Here is a 21,439-nt window from a genome sequence, read left to right as displayed (position 1 = left end):
GATCCAGAACTGTCATATCAGTGTTGCTTCTTTTCCTTTTCCCTGAGCTCTTGAGATCCTAGGAACAGCAGGCCTGATTAACACTGAAGGCAAAGGACTGAAGTACACATAAATAGGAGACTTCGGTTGGAAATGAGCTTTCCATGGCCCATCCTGGAGTAACAGCCTAAGATAACGATCACATAGACCACAACCAAACAGTGACAGCCTGGGAGACCCCAACCCTTGCCGTTCTCTTACTACATAACCCTGAGACTGCTGTACATATTCTGAAGACAAAATAAAGACCTGTGGCCCTGAACATGACTACTGGTCTGTCTGAGTACCTTTACAGGGTGAGTGACTGAGCCTGGGCACTTTGTCTACCTCTGCTACCAGTAGCAGGACAAATAAGCATCTAAGCATTAAAAAAAGTCAATGCCATCCTGAAATTCTCCCATTCACGGAGCTCCAGCTTTGTAATTCCTCTTCTGTGAATTCTCCATTATGATCACAGACCACATTGCAACATCTATCTTTGTCTGGAGAGTGAGAAGTAGGCTTTGATCACTTTTTTATTCTCAGTATACAGTATGAGCTAAGTAAGAGTAATCACCTAAATGGATACTCAGATGAAGCATAGGTGGTTAGGCATCCGAGTGTTTTTGCTTCTGAGATAGAACCCCTCTCAGAAAAGTAGAAACAAAACTGAAGGATAATGGGGTCAAGGTTGGGATTTGGGTTTTATTCTCACCTTGCTATCAACTGACATCATTATAAGTTGAAGAAAGGGGCCTTTTTCACCCAACCAATTTCTTTTGTCACTTTATTATTGCATTGACTTTTTGTTTTGTTTTAGTTTTTCATTGACTTTTATTAATAGTTTCCTTTTTGTCTAGTGACTTCCTGAACTAACAGATCTCAACTATTTATGATCCAAGTTCCAATATCTTTTGGTACTGCTGTGTTTTGAATCTGAAATGTTCCTGACAGGCTTGTGACCTGCACATCGGTCCCTCAGCTTGTGGCACTAATTTGGGAGATTTGGGGGAACTTTGGAGGTGAGGCCTAGCTGAAGGAAAAGGTCACTGGGAGAGTGTCCATGGAAGAATAGCATCCAGGTCTACATCCTGCTTCATCGTTGCTTCTCTGTTGGCCAACAAATGAACATCTCTCCACCCACCACATGTTCCTGCCTCCAACATGCTCTGTCTAAGCACACAGGACCAAATGACCAGGGCTGAACCCTGAGAAATCAACCAACAAGAACTCTCCCACCACTTGTGTTGTTTCTGTCATGATTCTACCACAGCAACACAAAAGCTACTAACACAGGCACAGTGACCCACAACCTTTCAACCAATCACTCTCAAGGAAGAGGTGGCCAGATCTCTGAGGTTGACCAGCCTGTCTACATAATGAGTCCCAGGCCAGCCAAGAACTACACAGTGAGATCAACAAAAAACAGAAACAGAAACAAACAAAAGGTTACTAATACACCTACCTTCAAATCAGCCTTCTCTTTGCCACCTCCTCCTCTATAATATCCCATCTCCGTAACAATCATAAACTTCTCACAACGATAAGTCTATTTGTTGTCTTTTGGAGGAAGTTTTTCATTTCTACTTACTTTGAAAGGTATAAAAAGTACATGCAGAAATTTTGGTATAAAAGGTCACATTATGAAAAATTTTCTGTTTCATTTACAATGACCTTCATAGGCTGTGTCACAGAAATCTACAGCTATTAAAAAAAAAAAAAAAAAAAAAAAAAAAAAAAAAAAAAAAGGCAGCTAAAGCCAAATTCCATAGAAAGACACTGAAGACTACAAAAGTCACATAAAAGTCACATGTCTTGCAAAATGCAGCTGTGTCTGCACTAGAATTGGAGCTCAGATAGCATAATTGCAGATCTGCATCCATACACCAATGTTCCTTAAAATGAAAGCATACTCAATGGGTTATTATCACTATTTTCCAAGGTGAACTCACAACCAAACACCCCCATCTGACTCAAATGTCCATTCACAAAACCCTTATAAAATGTCTTAGACAACTCATCACTGGGTCATTTTCAAAACAACCAAGAGTATAGTATCTTCTATTTAACTAAACTAAAATCAGAGACTAGCACTGGTCTTTGATATCCCTAACACTTTGCAATTCTCTTTGATGTTATCTTCCTTCTCTTTCACCCAATAGTTACAACAGAATCAAGTTTGATATACTTAGCAATAGTAGTACTTGTCCTTCCTTGAAATGTTCTTTCATCTGCCTCCATGTGGCAATGTGTCATAGTGCCACTACAGAAACACTTAGTAATGAAAGACATACATTTAATTTTTTTTCCCAAGACAGGGTTCCTGTGTTGCCTTGGCTGTGCTGGACTGATTGGCCTTGGACTTAGAGATTTGCCTGGCTCTGCCTCAGAGTGCTGGGATCAAAGGCACCACTTTGCCCAGCGAAAGTCTTTAACCAACAACTAAGTCTGAAAAGCCAGGGAAGCAGCCCAATGAATAGTCTCTTGATGCTGGAGAATGCAAAGTGTAACTCCATGTCTTGGGGGTAATTTCATCATAAGACTCAAACACCTTACATATCTTACCTACAAGCACCTTGTAGCTTTTCTTATTTCTTCTTACTTGGGAATCTGAATTTCTCTCCTTTGCAGAAACTACTTTATTCCCTTCCCAGTATCTACTTTACTGTAAGGAAACAATCGCTTAGAATGACTGTATTCACAGCTTCCAATTTTCCTTAGATATTATCCATCCCTTCCTCTGAGTTAAGGAGAACGCAAAGCAATCAGCTTTGAAGCTTAGGAATTTATAAACATATCTAGATTCATCTGAAGACCTTGAAAATTATCACAAAAGCCAAGGCTACAAATCTCTTCTTGGAAATAGACTTCATCTCTTTTATCTAAATGATGGAATGGTGGTTTTCTACAGCAAAAAAGAACTGATTTCCTACCACTTACTATCAGTGTAACCTTGAGAGACTTAATTAACCTCTTTAAGTCTCAACTTTCTTACGTGTAAAATAAAGGAAAATAGCATGAAACTCCAAGGAGATAGTGTTTCACGAGAAAACACTATCTCTGTGCCTGGTGCACAGCAGACATTTATTAAATGATAGTTTCCTTCCTCCTTAACTATTTAGACATAATGAATAAGAACTGGAATACCAGGGCTACAGAGACAGCTTAGTGGTTAAGAGCATTCATTGCTCTTCCAGAGTATTCTAGTTCTGTTCCCAGCACCCACGTTTGGAGGCTTGCTTGTAACTCCAGCTCCAGGGGATCTACCTCACTCTTCTTACCTCCATGGGCACTCAGACAAAGCAGAGGCACACACAGAAATACAAATGAATCATTTAGATAGATATGTATGCTCACACACGCACACATACCCGCACACATCTCACTAGTATTCTAATATTACGGGGGCAGAAGAGAGAAGCAAATTTTTTGTTATAAAGAACTTAATTGAGAAGATTGTATAAAAATGTTTTAGGGCAAACAAAAAGGGAAAAGAACATATAATAGCTAAAAGTGAACTTACACTGAAAGTACCTACAGTAACCATCTATAAAAATCTCATAGTCAAAAACACCATAGTGAGAAAATATAAATAATAACCTTACTGTTAGAAATAGTTTTTACTGAGACTTAAAAATGAGAATAATCCTAACAACCACAGAATACAAGACTGTTCCAACTGAGAAAGAAAGCCTAAATGAAGTCAGTTAACTCTTTCTCCCCCTTACTCAAAGTTTGGTTCACTCACTTTCCTATAGATTTTTGGATTTTCTAAACTAGAAACAAAGTCAAGGAAAGCCTCTCTCAAGCCACATGGCTCAGCTCCTCACTAACCTGTCCTTGAGAAAACAGACTCTACAAGTGATCTATGGTGGCTTGGCCTTAGGGGCAGGGTCAGAGGGCATCAGACAGGATTACTACTGCTGAGGATTTCCCAAGCTTGGGGACTGAGCAAGTCTCCTAAGTGCAAACTTTGTATCTGATCTGACTTTGGACTTACTATAGCATTTAGACCAGTCATCTTACACAATTAATAAAGTAAGACTCCATAAATATGCATTCAGAGAATGAAAAGAGGGCAGCATTAACACATCTATCCTTAACTGGGCAACTGAATTGGATCCAGTTTTATAAATACCCACCATAGTAACAGTAGTTATAACAAAGTTAAAGAGCCTAGAACACATAGCACCTGTTTATAAAATAGGTTTGCTCTTCTCTGACCTTGGTGGTAGTAATCCTGGCTTATGTACATTCTTCATACACAAAACCAGTTTCTATCATTTACACATCTGATGTTTCCCATATGTTAAATAAGAATAAAAAAACTTAAAATTGGGGAGGGTTCTATTTGGTGGGGGTGACGGGCTGCACACTGCACACATGTGGAAGTCAGTGGTCAACTTATGGAAGTTGATTCCCTCCTTCCATTGTGTGAGTCCTTATCATGAATTAAAAAAAAAAAAAATAGAAAACTAGGAAAACAGACCACCCCACCCCAGCTGTTGCTGATGTTTTGGTTTTTGAGGATTTTTTTTTCTTTTTTTTTAATCACATCAAAATGGTTTAAAATTTCCCTGTGGCACTTTATTCTGCCAAATAGTATAAGCAGTAAATAACTATCATCTAGAAAGTATAAATTGCTTGAAAGTGGTTTAAAATGCTAAAACATCTGTCTGGAGACTGTATCACTTCAATTCAAGATAGATAATATGTGTGCCAGAGGGAAACAAAGACAGGAAAAAAAATTCTTCTCAAGGAGTGACAGTTGGGACAGAAAAAGGAAGGATGGAGCACACACTAAATAATTATTTAATTGGAATTTACCATATATATACACAAACATGCCAGGCCTTGTACTCAGCTCTGGAGAAACAGCAAGACAGATTCATACTCATGTTTCCTATCCTCCTTTACAGCCAACAGCAACAATATGAACCAATATGTACCATCTTCCAATTATAATAACCCGGAAAACATACATTTTAGGTGCTTGCATAAATATGGATATAAATAATTTTTGATAATGTATTAGTTACTTTTCTTGTTGCTAGACTAAATACCTGAGGAAAGCAACTTAAGCTTACACATGATGTGGTGGCACATGTCTGCAATCCCAGCACTCTGGAGTCAGAGGCAAGAAGTTCAGAAGTTCAAATTCACCCTCTGCTACCTAGAGAGTTCAAGGTAAGCCTGGGCTATGTGAGACTTCCCAAAAATAAGAGAGGGGGAGAAGACGGTAGAAGGGGACCAATATAAGAAATAAATTGAACCGAGGAAGGGTTCATGGCTCATGGTTTATATAGAAGCATCTCCAGTCAGGAAGTACAATGATAAAAGCTGGGGCTTGGGACACTGTCTAGTCTCCTGGGCTGAAGCTGTCCACATTCAGGGTAGGGTTTCCCTCCTCAGTTAGCACTCTGGAGAAACAACCTCACAGACAAACCCACAGATGTGTCTCCTAGAGGATGTAAACCTAGGCAAGCTGACAGTGGGGATGAACCATCAGAAACATAATAATAAAGTATAATAAAAGCTTATATAACCTTCTAAGCAAATAAATAGGAGACAATTTTCTCCTACTGCAGAAGAGGAACGGAGATCAGGGAAGGCTCTGGGCCTCTTAAGCTGGGTCTTCAGGAAGGAAGGAGGAGTTTATTCAGCAAAGAATGTTAATCAGAAGAGAAAGCTTTAAAAAATGTCACAGAAGTGACATTTTATATGGAAAATGGAAACCTAATTTAACTACAGCATGTAGAGAAGCATAATCCAAAGGGTGGACAATGTGATTGGCAAAGCCACCAAGGCCACTCCTGTATTCCACCCTGACGAAAGTTTACACCTGGATAGCTTCATGGTTTGGTACCAGGAGTGGCCTCATTACTGATCTGTGCCATACTAAATAAATGGTGGCAATGTGATGGCTAGAAAAGTGTGAGAGACATCAAGGCAAAGAGACCAGCGGTTAAAGTGTACTACAACAGGTAATCCTCTGCTACAGAGGAGAAATGGTAAAGACTAACAGAATAATAACGAAAGAGTCAGAAACAGACCAGAGGCCAACATAAGTGATTCAAGGTCAGAATTAAAGGAGAAAGTAGACATGATGGCATTATGCAAGACATGGGAAATAAAAGGAGAATCAGCATGCTTGGGGACAGATCACATAACAAGCACATTTCAGATAAGCTAAATTTGTGTTTTTATTTGCAGGATTCATTGATAAGCAACTGGAAATTTTTACTCTCCTTTGAGAAAACCATCCTTACTCTTTCTTTTTCCAAAGCAACATTTACGATCCTAATACTTACTACATATCAAGTGCTAACACAGATGCTGGATAGTCATACCAAACTGTACACACAACGTGCATCATGGTAACACAAGGATCAAGATTAAAATATGGATGCAAAAATACAATCCATGTGATTGCTAAGAGAAGTGTTCAAGTATGGTAAAATGTGATTTATGAGATGTTAGTGGGAAGATAAAAATGTTCCACTATTTGGGAGCAACAAATGCTTACAAATATATAATAAGGTTTTAGCTAATACATCGATAGGTAAGTAGTGGTTATAATTAAATGCAGATGGGTAATTGTCTTATATGTTTTACTATCCCAATAATATATTATGCTTTCTGGAAAAGTAATAGAACACAAAGGCTACCACTTCAAACTGAGTTCTATCTAAACTCTTTCAAATATTGGTAATATTCTATTCCCAACTTAAGTTTCTTCTCTCCTTTTCCATAAGAAGTAATTTTGCTAGAGCCATGTTTGACAATAACTTCTATCAAACAATTGTAGAATATTATTTTATGGAAGATAACTAATAAGTATTTTATCTGCTCTAGCCTTTCATACAGATTAACGAACATTATTTCTTAGTCCATTAATAAGCTTCATTAAGAAAAAGAGAATTATTTGATAAGTACAGTCACGGAGATATAGTCTATAAATATCAAAATAAATCTCAGTAAATGAAAAGGTTTTCCTTAACTGCTAATAAACATCAGTGTCTACTATTTATTTATTTGCTTTGTTTTTTCAAAACAGGGTTTCTCTGTGTAGCTGTGGCTGTCCTGGAACTCCCCTCTGTAGACCAACCTGTCCTGGTACTCACAGAGATCTGCCAGCATGTATCTTCCAGTGCCACCACTGCCCAGCTCAGTGTCTACAATTTTCAAGGCCATTTTTTCCTTTCCTAACACCTCACCCCTTGTCAGCTTCCCAATAATTTCAGTTACCTACAGTTATTATCATCAACTTGTCTTGGCCATTGGTTTGATAGGGATCAAGTACTCTCAACAAAAATCAAGAATGGTCATCAGGGACATTCTGAAAGTTTTGTGAGACCCTTGGAGGTTCCACAATAATCTGCATAAGAGGAAGGATACTTTGTGGATAGTGAATTACTGATTTTGTGTAAGACCAGTCAACACAGCAATAAAGAACCGACTCTGGCCCTTAAGATTTTTATAAGATACTAGTGACACAAAGTAGGGGAATAGCCAGGTTATGGTCATCTTTGTTAAGAACTTTCACTCTGTTTTAGTACAGGCTGAATTTTCCATAAATGAAGTCACCCTACAAACTGAGGAGATACTTACAACAATTTACCTCAAAATGTTCACCTTTTGTGGAAAACAAATTAAAAATAAAATTAAATTTCAAAAAGTTAAAAGTAAATCACAATAAATTAAATTAAAAATAAAATTGGAATGCCAATATTTGATAAGTCAGGGTCATGAACTCGAGGCCAGCCTGGGATACACAGTGAGTCCCTGTTTAAAAAATAAGATCCTGATGGCTTGCATTTGTAGCTATCACACATACAATTGCTTTGGACCGCTGCAATAGGGGAGCAATATGCTCACCTCATGCAGCCTGTAATGTATTCATGTGAAAGCATTTACAAATTCAAACAGCGACGTGTTACTAAGAAAATATTTACTTCACTTTTATGTTTCAATTAGACTACTATACTAACTTAAAAAAAAAAAAAAACTTTACTGAATCTTATATCAGGATATCACAGCAAACTTTTAAGAAGTCCTTTGGGGTGGCCAGTCACACACAGTTGAGCATTCCAGCCTGAGGCTGGCTACTGCAGAGGCCTCCGCACTTATATATTCCTACTATTCCTACAGATGGAACCGGCGGGGTGACGCAGCCGGTAGAAGTGCTGCTGGCCCGTCAAGAGTTCGATTCCCCGGGAAGGAAAGACCCCACTCCCCCCCCCCCGCCCCCCGCTTTCCTCCTGAATAACCTGTGTGCCCTTTGAGATCCAGATCTGGGAGGACGCTAGAGAAGCGCCTCTCCCTCCTCCCTCCGCTGGGTACTAACTGCCCCCGGGGTAGACTGCTTTCCCCTTAGAGGTCCCCACGGGTCGCCTCCAGGCTGCCCAGGGTCCGGGGGGCTTCAGTGGATGTGCAGGGCCCGCACACTCACCGCGGCGTGGTCGATGTCGGCGTCACGCCTTTGCGTGGACGGGGGCAAGTATTCGGCGTAGCGCAGCCCCTCTTTGGAGGCCACGCCGCCACCGGTAGCCATAGCAGTGCACAGGGACCCAAAGGACGCGCAGCGTTGCTACGAGTCTACGAGGTGACCTTAGGGACAAACTAGTGCGTGCGGGCTAACTTCGCGTTCTGAGCAAATGTTGAGTAGCATTGGAGGAGATATGACAGCAGAGAACCTGGTTCTCGTTTTATCTCCGAGCAGCTTGTCCCACCAAAGCTGAACTTGCTTACTTTTATTTGCTTGTTTATTTTGAAGGATCTCCTGGGGCTAGACTTGTTGAGTCATCTCCCACCACACCCACCAAGTCTGGGATTGGGAACTTATTTAGAAACTTGAGTTTCTCTAACACCTGCCTGGGAGAGACTCCTGGGTCCTGGGAGTAGAGACAAGCCTGTGGCTTCCTAACTTGACCTTCCCAGACAGAAAAGAGTGATTTTACATGTAAGTGAAATTACTGGGAAGAAACTGGAATCAAGTAGCTTGCAATCATTGAGGGTGATTTGGAGTTAATTTGAACATATAAAGACTTCCTTTATTATTAATTTTTAGGTCAAGCTCTTTGGAACGAATATTAGACAATAACTTAAGCTAATACGTTTTCTAACCCCTGTGCCAACTTGGCTGCTGTTTTGCCCTTTATATACTTGGCAAACCAGCTAAAAAGGTTTTTTCTATTCTTGAATTAAAAACTTTAAGAACCTATTAATTTATCCATGTAGCTAATATTATGTCTATGCTCAGGGCCTGGAGGAATTTACAATCCAGAAGGAAAGATTACACCAACACTGTGCTAGTAATATTTCCCAGAGCACAGGCAAGCTGAATTGACTGCAAAAAGAGGAAGAAAAACAAACAAACAAACAAACAAAACAGCATTAGTGTTTACAAAAGGAACAGCAGCAATCATGAATGTTTCTGCCTTTGAGACGACCCAGTAAAGAATATGTTTGTTTTCTTTTGTTTTAGTTTGAAGAAGAAAAGGAGCCAGAGATTCCACATGGAGATAAACACAAAGAATTGCAAAGGGTGTGGTTAATATTGGGTTAAAAGTACTTCATGACTCTTTAGAAACATGGCTTTATCCAAATTATTTTTTATTAAGATAATGCACAATGACTTGTGAGCAAAACAAATGAGTAGGACTGGAGCCTACATATCATTCATTCATCATCCATTTGTTCAATTTATTCAATAAATACTTATTGAGCATATGTCAAGTTTTAGACACGGTACTAGAGCATTGTGCCTTTAGCCATGAAACAAATAAAGTCTCCAAGTCTTTGGAGTTTATCGTCTAAGGGAGGCTAATGGTATATCCTAGCAGCTGGACCCTTGCAGTCATAGGCTGCTAGCCTGGAGCAAACAAGCAATTAGAGCAAAGACCCATGTGAGCCAGCTCTTTTTAGAACAGTGCACCTGCTCAAGAGTGGGAGCTTCCAAAGCAGAAGCCAGGAAAACAGGGGGCTGGGTGGAGAATAAGGCAGAGGAGAGGGCCATAGGAAGGACGGTGGGAGCAGTTGCATATCACGTCAGACTTTTGAGAGTAGATTACTGACTGCTTACAGACATTACTGTACTCCCTGCCAGTGTTGCCTTGCTTGTCTGCTTCTACACAAGTGGCCAGCATTCCAGAGAAATCTCATCCCCAGTGACTGTTAGCCCTCTGCCTTTGGTTCGTCAGCAGGTTCAGCCTTACCTGCAAATAAAGATAAAAACAAAGGCAATGAAATCCTTTTCTCACCCCCCCCCCACCAAGGATCTCTTCTTGGTTTAGATAGACTCACTTTTCTGGCTTCCTTGAGAATGAAGATAAATGTTGTTTTGTGAAATAAAAAGAGAGGATTAAAGAAGTCCACGAACGCCCAAATACAGGAATAACGGATATTTATTTCTTTGGGGAGCACTCACATGATGAAGGCAAATAGCTGCTGTGGTCTTCTGCCCCTGGAGGCTCAGGATCTGTGATGCAGGTTGCTCAAACCACAACCCTAGAAAGAGGCCAAGTGAGGCCCCTCCTCTTCCTTATGAGGGATCACGGCCACACACTGAAGCCACCCCTAAGGCTGTTACTTTAGTTCTATTGGCAGAAAAAGATGCCACCACAAAGAGGTGTGTTAAATTTCTATTGGTTTTCTTTTAATTACTTAATAGCATCTCAAAGACATATTATGTTCAATGGACCTTATAAAACAAAGGCAGAGATTGGTATATATTTTCAGTAAAAAGGGGTTTAAAATTTTATTGGAACTTTCAGTAAAAGAACACAAATTTTAACCTCACTGTGCTCATTTCCTTATCAGTACATTGATAAGCAGTATCACCTCCCCTGTATGCAGTAAATGGGCTTAGCTTTGTGAATATCTTAGTATGATGACTGTATGGGTTGGGTAGTAAGTGCTCTTCCAAAAGGCTTATAAACGGAAGGCTTGGTTTCTATTGGCCAGTGGATCAGGAGGACACTGAACTAATCAATGGATTAACCCACTGATGGTTTTACAATTTGATTGTATTATTGGGAGATTCTCGGAGGTAGGTCCCAGTTGGTGGAAGTAGGCTATGGGATTGAATCCTCGGGGCTTATAGCTTATGCGGGCCTGTATGGCTCTCTCTGCCTCTTGGCTACTGGGAGATGAACAGTCTCTTCCGACATAAACTCGTACTTGTTCTTCATCACTACAGGCCTAAAGCATTGGGTCCAGCCAACAAAGAAGAAGCTACTGAAACCATGCACTAAGTCAAATCCTTCTTCCATTTAAAATGTTTCTCTTTGGTATTTGTCACAACAACAAAAAGAACTTAATTAAGTAATTGCCTACAATCTAGTAAATTCTTCAAAAGTGTTACTATTTCTTTTTCTTAATTTTTAAAAATTCTTTTAAATTTTCATATGTGACTATACTGTATTTACTCCAACTATTCCAAGTCCCCAACTCTCTCAAATCTATAATCTCTTCATCAGCAATAAGTCCTTTCAGGTAACCAAGGGGGATGGCACCAACCTGTATTGCTTTAGGAGGATGTCCCTTGGATATCCCCCCAAAAAATTATTTGAAGATAAAATGGCCCTGTGTCCTATGTGTCATAGTTTCTCTATTGCTGTGGAAAAATATCTTGATAAAGACAATTGTATTAGTCAGAGTTTTCTAGAGTCACAGGACTTATGGAAGGAATCAATTTCTCTCTCTCCTATATATTGGGATGACTTACAGGCTGCAGCCCAACTAATCCAACAGTGGTTATCTTTGAATGGAAAGTCCAAGAATCTAGTAGTTACTGAGTCCCACAAGGCTGGATGTCTCAGATGGTCTTTAGTATATGCTGGAACCATGAAGAAGTAGGCTCTGAAGCCGATGAAGGAATGGGTGTGCTAACAAGGTGAGAGCAAGCAGGCAAAGACAAAATCTTCCTTATATAGGCTTCCAGGAAGAGGTGCAGCTCAGATTAAAGGTGTGTCTTCCCACCTCAAGATCTGGATCAAAACCTGCCTCTTCCTGCCCCAAGATCTGAATCAGACATGTGCCTGCCTACCTCCAAAGATGCAGTGGATTCACCTACTTCAAACCAAGCAGAATATCTCTCACAGGTGCGCCCTCCATGAAATGATTGTAGATCATTCCAAATGCAGTCAAGTTGAAGACCAAGAATGTCCATCACAACAATTTATAAAAACAAAGCATTTAATTGGCTTTACAGTTTCAGAGGGTTAGCCACGCAAAGGAATATTTTGAATTGCATGTAGTAGGCAGAGGGTCACACTGGGAATGGTGAGAATCTTTGGAGATCTCAAAGTCCACCCCCGTGGCACGCCTGTTCTAACAAAGCCACACCTCTTAATCCTTCCCTCGCATTTCCACCAACTGGGCACCAGGTACTCAAACACTTGGGTCAATGGGAACCACTCTCATTCATGCTACCACACCATCTTTGCAAAGAAAGAAACAACATTGAAAGCAATACAGAAAAACGCTCCACATGCAACACTAACCTCTAGCCTCCAGATGTGAATGAATACTCCCTCTACACTCTCTCTCTCTCTCTCTCTCTCTCTCTCTCTCTCTCTCTCTCTCTCTCTCTCTCTCTCTCTCTCTGTCTCCTCAAAAGCTACCGAACAGTATGGATGCAAAGGAAAAAATGAAAAGTTTTCAACTTGAAAATTAGATGGGATTCCATACTCAGTTTTGCATTAAGATCTTGCTGCTTCTTCATTTTAAAGAAAACCAAATTAGAAGCCCTAAAGGGCATTATCGTCATTGTGAGTGAACCTGAGGCAGAACTGAATCTGGGGGCCACATCCATGTCAACGGCTTTCATTTCACTCTCCAGACAAAGAGAAAGCATGGGGGCGGGGCCGGGGGTGGCCCGCAGGGGAGGAGACCAAGGTGTATGTCACGGCTTTAGACCTTCACAGCATTGGTGGGAGTTTTAAGAAAAAAGAAACCCATCTTGGAGCTGGGTTTGCAGCTCAGTTGGTAGAGAGCTTTCCCAGCACGCATGGAGCCCTGGGCTTGATCCCCAGCACCACATAAACTGGGCACTGTGGTGCATACCTGTGCTTCGAGCACAAAAGAGGTGCTGACAGGAGGACTAGGAGTTCAAGGCCATCTTCAGCTACGTAGCCAGTTTGAGGCCACCCCTGGGTTACAAGAGACTCTGGTCAAGAAGAAAAAGAACTGTGTAAGAGCATCCCCTGATGGTGATGAAGGTTCCCAATTTCCAAGGTTTCAGTCCTTGGTCTCTTAGCTCTGTTGTTCTTGGACTGTGATGAGATAGAGCAACAAGGCAGGAAGCATGTGGGAGATCAGAGCTGCTCACCTCACAGGGACCAGAAAGGAGAGGGAGGGAGGGAGGGAGGGAGGGAGGGAGGGAGGGAGGGAGGGAGGGAGGGAGGGAGGGGAGCAGATCCAGAGATAAGATCTATCCTTCAGTGGCTCACCCTCAGTGGCATTTTCCTCCAAATAGGACCCCCCTTCTAACACGAAGTCACCACTGAATTAACCCATCAATGAACTAAGAGCTTTCATGATCCAAACAACTGGTAAAGTTCTGTCAGCTGGCAACCAGCCCCTCAACACATAAGGCTGACAGGGTGTGTCATAGCCAAACAACACACGATGATGCGCAGTCAAACTCCTTTGTGTATTGAACCCACACCACTGACATAGAAAAATGTATAACGATAAATGAAAGAAGTTAGCTAGCTGGACTGGATTTAATTTAAACAATACTACTCCTCATTTTGCTTGGACACTTGCTAAAATCTTTATCTTCTGGAATACTGTTGATTCCACATTGATGGAGGAAGACGGTGAAAGTCCTTGCTGTTTGGGGGAAGTGGCTATAACAAGGATATATAGCTGTGGGATGGTTTCAGAGTGAACCTTACATGGAATTAAATACACACACACACACACACACACACACACACACACACACACACACACAAGAAATGAATGCAAAGGAAGTCAGTGGGGGATAAACCAAGCCAAAGCATGAGCAAATGTCCTCCGTGGAGATGGCCACTCTCTAATGGGAGAAAATGGGTATCTGCACCTCCTGGGTTTGTCTAATGGTCACCTGGAGCAGCATCAGCTGCTTGGGTACCAGCTACAGATAATCCCTTGGAAGGAGAGCTGGCAGCAGTACACATGAGTTGTTTTCTGGAGCCAATTTGCATTTTGTGCTTTGTTTGTCTGAGCCAAAACAGCATAAACTATGCCAAACCTGGTTTTCTGATTATTTTCAGGCTGATTGAAACTGGCACATGACATGGTTTTATCTAATTAACCCACATGTGGTACAAAACAAAACAAATTTGAAATGGAAAGCTCTTTCTGTCTTCATTGAAAGACAGGGGTGAATATGTAATTATTTTGTCCTTGTCTCTCAGCCACATGTACAGTTGTGGGAGGAGATATTTCCCTAATAGATAGCAAAACAAGTTCTATGGATTCTGTGTCTATAATTAAAAATGATTATGTTTTACATTTTCCTAAATCGAATATTTTCCTTTACAACATCTGGCTGAAGGAGAAACATGAGGGAGATGTGTGCTTAAATAAACAGAAGGGTGGTTCTCTCTTACCCATACATACCCTTCTGATATCACGTTTGAGAGTTTGTCTCATACCAACCGATTTTCCAATTCTCTGGACATCAACTGTGTTCTACAATCCAATTCTGACACTAATTATCCTAGAATTAGCAGAATTAGTGCAGACCCACAGGTTAAGAATTTGGTCCCACAAGATTGCCCCCGCTTCAGGTGCCAATTGCAGGTTCCAGGGTACCATCTGTAATTCTGACTGGCTACAAACAGGGAGGGGGCGGGTTCTATGACCTCCCCCTCCTCCAGTCTCATAATTTGCTATAAAGACTCTCAACTCAGTGAAGCTTTTTGTTCATCGTTACTAATTTATTATAAAGAGCACAACTAAAGCACACCCATATGGGAGAGATTCAGAGGTCAAGGAGCGGGGATGTGGGATGGCAGGGTTTCCAAGCCGGTTCAGCTCTTTGAGGTATTCATGAGCCTAGAAATTCTAAACTCCATTGTTTAGGTTGCGTTATAAAGGTTGCATTACATGGGCATGGCAGAGTACATCATTAACCCTTGTGTCCCTTCATCTGGGAGAAGAGTGGGCATGGCTACATGTTCCAATTTCCAAGTCCCAATTCCCCAAATTCCAATTCCTCTGGTACCCACAACACTCATTTCTCTATCCCACCTCATCATCATAAAGTCAGATATGGTTGAAAAGGAGCTTGTGTTGATGTATTAGTTACTTATTTCTGTGATGAAACAAAACATCTAACAACTTAGAGGTTTGTTTTAGCTACAGATTCAGGGTACACAGTATCCTGGTAGAAAGGTCATGGGGGGAAAAGCCTGGGGCAGCTCAATTAAGATCTCTTACAGACTGGCCTAGGTGCAAACCTAACTAGATAATCCCTCACAAGCATACCTAAAAACTTGTATCTTAGATGATTTTAGATTCTGTCTAGTTGATGATAACAGTTGCTGTCACAGGTCTCCTTATGAATGACACATGTCTACAAGGGAAATTTTAAATTATATTATATTTGCATCAACGTCTGTCTATGTTCGTTTTCTAGTGCTGCTGTAGCAAGCTGTGTAGCACTCATTTGTGTTAGCTCAGACTTTGCAGAATCCAAAGGAGCTCAGCAGGGCTCTATGTACTGTGGTGATTATATTATTGATGATTTGTTAAAGCTTGCCTAAGGATTCAGAAAGCAAAGCCAGCAGTTTTAGAGATAGGCAGTGGTGATATACACTTTTAATCCCAGGACTCTGGATTAAAAGGTAGAAAGGTCTCTGTTAGTTCAAGGCTACACTGACTACACAAAATTGATCCACTCCCAAAAGAAACAGCTCACACAAAGGTGATCTCAGCCCTTGGGGTCACACATCTTTAATCCCAGCACTAGGGAGGTGGAGATAGGAGAATATGGCTAGGCAGAGAGAGGTATATAAAGAGGAGGAGACAGGAATTCAGAGCCTTTGCCTCTGAGGATTCCTGGGAACAGGATTGCCATTTCAGCTTGGTAGAAGTAAGATCTACTGGATTGGCAGCTTTGCTTCTCAGATCTTCAGCTTAAGGCTTGTACGCCAATCTCTCTCTCTCTAGGTCTTTTATTTTTCCTGCTACAATACAATGTATAGTATAGCAGAGGCTGATGTAAAACTGCCTACCTATCTGGCAGGCCTGGTAAGGAATCCTCCAAGCTCATCTGGGTTGTTGGCAGCATTCATTTAGCTGCTCGTAGCTGTGGGACTGACTGAGACCTGTGTTTTCCTTCTGGCTATCAGTCGAGGCCATTCCAATCTCCTTATGCCCCTTTCCAGCCAGCAACAGCCTATTGTACCTCTTGTGCTTCAAAACTCTGACTCCCCTTTCCTCTCCCTGATGACAAAGACTGTTTTTAGGGAATGTAAGCAGCCTGTGCCTGTCTGAATAGTGTCTCTCAGGGTCAAATGAAGCCAGGCTTGGAGGCATATGAAGGAGGGCTGGGGCTGAAAAGCAAGACCTTGCCTGGAAAATCAATAAATAAACAAGCAAATAAATTTAGGAGTTTAATTATACTTACCAAAATCCCCCTGTAGTGGTGCCTATATTAATGTTTGATTAAATAACTGGAAACAAGAATCTTAGGGAAGGCAGCATTTAGAATTCTTCCTTCTGTATTACCTATGTGCCTATTTGTAGACCAAAAGATATCTATTGGATAATTAAATATAGAAAGGAAGATATATTTATGTTTACTTGTATATGTATATGCATGCATGCATTTCCTATGTATATCTTCTGGAAAAAAAGTAAATGATACTCAAGGACAATAAAAAAAAAGTGTATACTCAGCCCCTAAATCATGGTTCCTAAATACTGTTCCTCAATGAAATAAAACGTGGCTCAGTGGAGAAACAATTCTATTGTCTGAGGCCAGGAAAACTTAAGTCTGGGACATCTTACTATATCAGAAAGTAAGGGTGTGCTCAAAGGACCATAATAAGAGGATATAGAGAGCAGCAAGAAAGGGCTCTCATTGGACAGGGGAAAGAATAGTTTGGTAGCCAGTTGGATATTAGTAAGCTCCACTGTTGAGGGTGGAGTTCACTCTTAACAGCAGCAGGCCTCTGAAGGAATGAGATCTGAGTTATAACTCTGCACATTGGTAGAGGCAAGACATTCTAAACTGCCCAAGAGTTCATAAGCCACTATTATTAGTAAAGAATGAAGGCATATCACTCTCCCCACCTTGTAAGTTGATCCAGATGGGGCACTGGACAGACTGCTTAGTGGTTAGAGCACTGAAGAGGGCTCGAGTTTGCTTTCTACATCCACAATGAGTGGTTCAGAATCACTTGTAACTTCAGCTCTAGGGCATCTGAGGTTTTATTTTGGCATCTACCTTTACATGTATATCCCTCTTCCACACTCAAAAGTAAAAATAATACAGCTGTAACAAAGAGGAATGTCAATCACTTGGGCGAGAAAGCACTCTCCAGAAACTTTAAGAAATAATATAATACCTACCTAAAATTCTTAGGTTGGCATCATGGTCCCTTTAGCCACTGAGCTCTCTTAGCCTTGAGAATTCCTCACTTTAGTAGTCTCTGAGTTATAAATGTTGCCTGTCTTCTACTCTCTTCTCTGGGTGTCCTGTATGAATTAATCCAACAGAGATGAACAATGACCAGGGAACTGAAGGGAGTCCAGAGTAAAATCCCAGAAATAGCAATAATTTATTAGAACCCATCGAATAAAATAAAGATCCATGAGTCACTACTTGTATAAACAAATGAAAAGAGCTATTCTCCACTTCAAGGAGAACACTAGTTAATGTAGAAGGAATGGTGAAGTCTGAAATCACCATTTCATATTCATAAATGATTCAGGTGAAAAACGTCCATGGATGCTAAAACCACTGAGGAGCTGAATGTTTGCATAGCCTCAAAGTATCTCCCCACAAATTGCTTATCAGCTACTTATTAATTATTTAAAAGCCACACAGAGGAGAAACCCAGCATGTGTCATCTTAAACCAAGCGATTATAGTCTACACTGCCAATAACAGGACAAACTGTCACCATGCATTTCCCAATGTGATAACACTGAGAGAAACACAGCATCCTTCTGCAGGATTCCTGCCAAAATACATAGCTTTGTTTGAATCTTGATGAAACATCAGACAAAGGCAAATTAAATGGCCCTCTGCAAAGGCATTGGCCCGTGTGCTTCTAAAAACATCAAAAATGAATTCTTTATAGGGACACTGGAAAAATCTGAGTTCGTGTGTTAGATGGAATGTGTATCACTGGTAATATCTTGATTTTTATAATATGCTCTGGTTGCCCTGGTTATTAAGCAATGTACACCAAAATATCTAGGAGCCATAGGATGACCACACTAAAACATTTCGGGCAGAAGAAGAAACCTTGGAAACCCTCCTTGGGGTCATCAAGTCGGGCTTCGTGGAGTGTTGGATTTATGGCTTTGGTGCCTTCGAAAGTGCTGTATTTGGAGAGGAGCACTATGAAGATGCAACCATTAAATTAGGTGAAGCCACACTGAGTGGATCTTAGATTTTATAAAGAGCAAGGGATGGAAATATATGCCGAGAAGAAGTGTTGTGATGGCAGAGGGGGAGGCCGCTGTGATGCAGCTGCAAGCCAGGGACCCTGAGGATTTCTAGCAAATCACAGACACTATCCCAGGAAGAGACAACCCTGCCAGCACCTTGGTCTTTGAATTCGTAGCCTCCAGAATAGAGAGAGTCTGTTGTTTTAAACCATCCGGCAGCTTGTAGAATTCGGCCGTGGCAGCCCTAGAAGTGAACAGATACTCTGGGTCGCTTTCTGTTAGCTTTAGCTTCTGTGTGTATGATCTTCTAACTTGAAAATTCTGAAAGATCGAGTGAAACAGGTGTATTTTATATTTATAAAAGATTTATCTTTTATGATTTTTAATTGTGTGTGTGTGTGTGTGTGTGTGTGTGTGTGTGTGTGTGTGTGTGGTGTCTGTGTATGAGTGTGGGTTCCCATGAAAGCCAGAGGTGTCATGTTTCCTGGGGCCGGAGTTACAGGCCATTGTAAGTTGCCTAATATGGGTTCTGGTTCAAATGTTACACAATAGCTCTGAATTGCATCACTTTGAAAGTTGAGAAACAAACATTATTTTTTTTAAAAGATTTATTTTATTTTTCTGAGTGTGTGTATATGCTTGTATGTATGAATGTGTATGTGTGTTCATAGGTGCACATGAGTGAGTGTGTGTGTGTGTGTGTGTGTGGTTGACACTGGCTGTATTCCTCAATTGCTCCTTATTTTTAAAGATTTATTATTTGTGTGTCTGTGTCTGTATGTGTGTCTGTGTGAGTGTATGCACTGGTGTATGCCTCTGAGCATGTGCAGAGGCTGGAAGAGGCATCAAAGTCCCCCTCTATCACCCTATACATACTCCTTTGAGGCAGGGTCTCTCCCTGAACTTGGGACTTGTGCTTTATCAGCTGGGCTTGAAGCCAGGAAGCTGTAGTTTTCTTCCTTTCTTAGAGCTGGAGTTTAGGCATATACAGGGTACCCAACTTGTTATGTGACTGTTGAGATCTGAGCTCAGCAAGTGTTCTGAGTCATCTTTTCAACCCCTTAGCTTTTCAGACAGTTTAGATTGGCTGGCTAGCAAGCCCCAGGGATTCCTCTGCCTTTGTTTTCTAGCACTGGGGTTTTTACATGGGTGATAGATATCAGAACTCAAGATTCTGATGCTTGCACAACAAACCCTTTATCTCCTGAGCTGGTTCTCCATCCCCCAATAACAAAACGGGGACTTGCTGAAAATTCTGAAAATTCTGATTTCAGTCATCTCTTTAGAACACAGCTCTGCACTTCAGTCCGAATTTAACACCTGGTTTCAAGAAAGGATTATTGATGGTGCTCAACATACTGTTTATAAACCTAACCATATACTGTTTATATGTTGGATTGGTGTTTGTCTCCCATCAGCTTTAAAAGTGCATATTGATGTCTCATGCCCAGAAGGACATTTGAAGTAGATAATGATTGAGTGTGTGTGTGTGTGTGTGTGTGTGTGTGTGTGTGTGTGAGAGAGAGAGAGAGAGAGAGAGAAAGAGAGAGAGAGAAAGAGAGAGAGAGAGAGAGAATAGTCTCAACTGTGTTCCAGTGGCCAACTGTGAATATATGAGACAACTCTGCTAGGCATTCTTAATCAAAAGTAAATACTCAGACCTCTAATGCTGCCATCTGCCAACTGGACTACTGTGCTAGACGTTTTCCCCCTATGTGATCACCAGGCTAATTTATTGAAACCACGGGGGACTTAGGGTGATGTGGGTCCACTTTCACTTTTCACAATTTCATGCTGCAAAACCCATCTTACCAGTGCAACGCCCCTGCACAACAGCCACAAGAACAGAGTGACCTTTGCAGCATCAGCCACAACAGATAAGTAACCAGAAATACCTTGGAAGGAGTTGTGAAGGGAATCTCTAAGCAATTAAACTTGTCACCCCAATAATTTTTATATCCTTATTTTTACTCCATTCTACAGGAATAAGTCAGGTACTAACTGCCAAAGCCTATGCTTTGGGATATGATGTAAACATGTTTCTCTGTCAGTCCCTTGTATGCTACGTGATACCACTTCAACTATACCCTATACAACCTATCACAAGCAGCAAAGGAGAAGCCCCATTTGATATGCTTGCTTACATCCGCTAGGTCCTTAGCCTGATGTTTTAAGGGATGGCAGCAGGGTCTCCTAGTTCTTGTTGCTTTCCTTCTGCATTGTGATGGAAAACTGTACATCACCATGGCCCAACCTACTACTGGCTTCCCCGGCAAGCTGGAACCCAAGCCAGGGCTCTAAACACCCCTAGACACTCCAGCCTGATCCCTCAGAGCCTCAAACAAATTCCATATCCTGTGCACCTTGCTGTGGGCATGCAGGTGAAATATGCCCCTTCTGTCTGTATCTGTCTGAGGGATGCATTCCAGCCCTCTGTGGGTCCCTCTGATACAGGCTTTAGAATAGTCAGGGCAGCACTCTGTGCTGCATTCCTTGGAGTTCCAGCTGTCTCTCTGCTAGGTCTTTTGGGGTCATCCTTTGTGGGGACTCCCCTGCTTTGGAGTTTGGTACAACTCCACCCCCCCATTTTTTTTGTGAGATGAAACATAGTGAGCTACTAGAAGCAATTTAAACTAGTTATTCAATATTTGTTCCCATTTTTTATTTTTTGTTTTCTTAGCCTTCTAAGCTGTCCCTCTTTCACAGAACAGTGTTGACATGATCAGAACAATAAGCAAAGAACCGCTGGTACAAGTGTTGATGTGTGAGCCAGTAATCAGTGTTCTTCTGCCTCAGCGGTG

General features: G+C 41.2%; 1 protein-coding gene across 1 annotated transcript in view; it reads right to left on the bottom strand.

The window, feature by feature from the left end:
* The window catches only part of Dnajc15 (DnaJ heat shock protein family (Hsp40) member C15), a 50,604-nt gene extending 41,966 nt beyond the window's left edge, over positions 1 to 8,638 (bottom strand). Inside the window, exon 1 of the mRNA XM_051195348.1 lies at positions 8,471 to 8,638. Within this exon, the coding sequence (XP_051051305.1) occupies positions 8,471 to 8,572 (102 nt within the window). The 5' untranslated portion in view covers positions 8,573 to 8,638. The remainder of the gene's footprint in view (positions 1 to 8,470) is intronic.
* Between the last annotated feature and the right edge of the window lie 12,801 nt (positions 8,639 to 21,439).

This window comes from Phodopus roborovskii, unplaced genomic scaffold (assembly GCF_943737965.1).
Source record: "Phodopus roborovskii unplaced genomic scaffold, PHOROB, whole genome shotgun sequence".
NCBI classification, from domain to species: domain Eukaryota; kingdom Metazoa; phylum Chordata; class Mammalia; order Rodentia; family Cricetidae; genus Phodopus; species Phodopus roborovskii.
The sequence above is the reverse complement of the archived record's forward strand: the minus strand, read 5'-3'. Positions and strand labels throughout refer to the sequence as shown.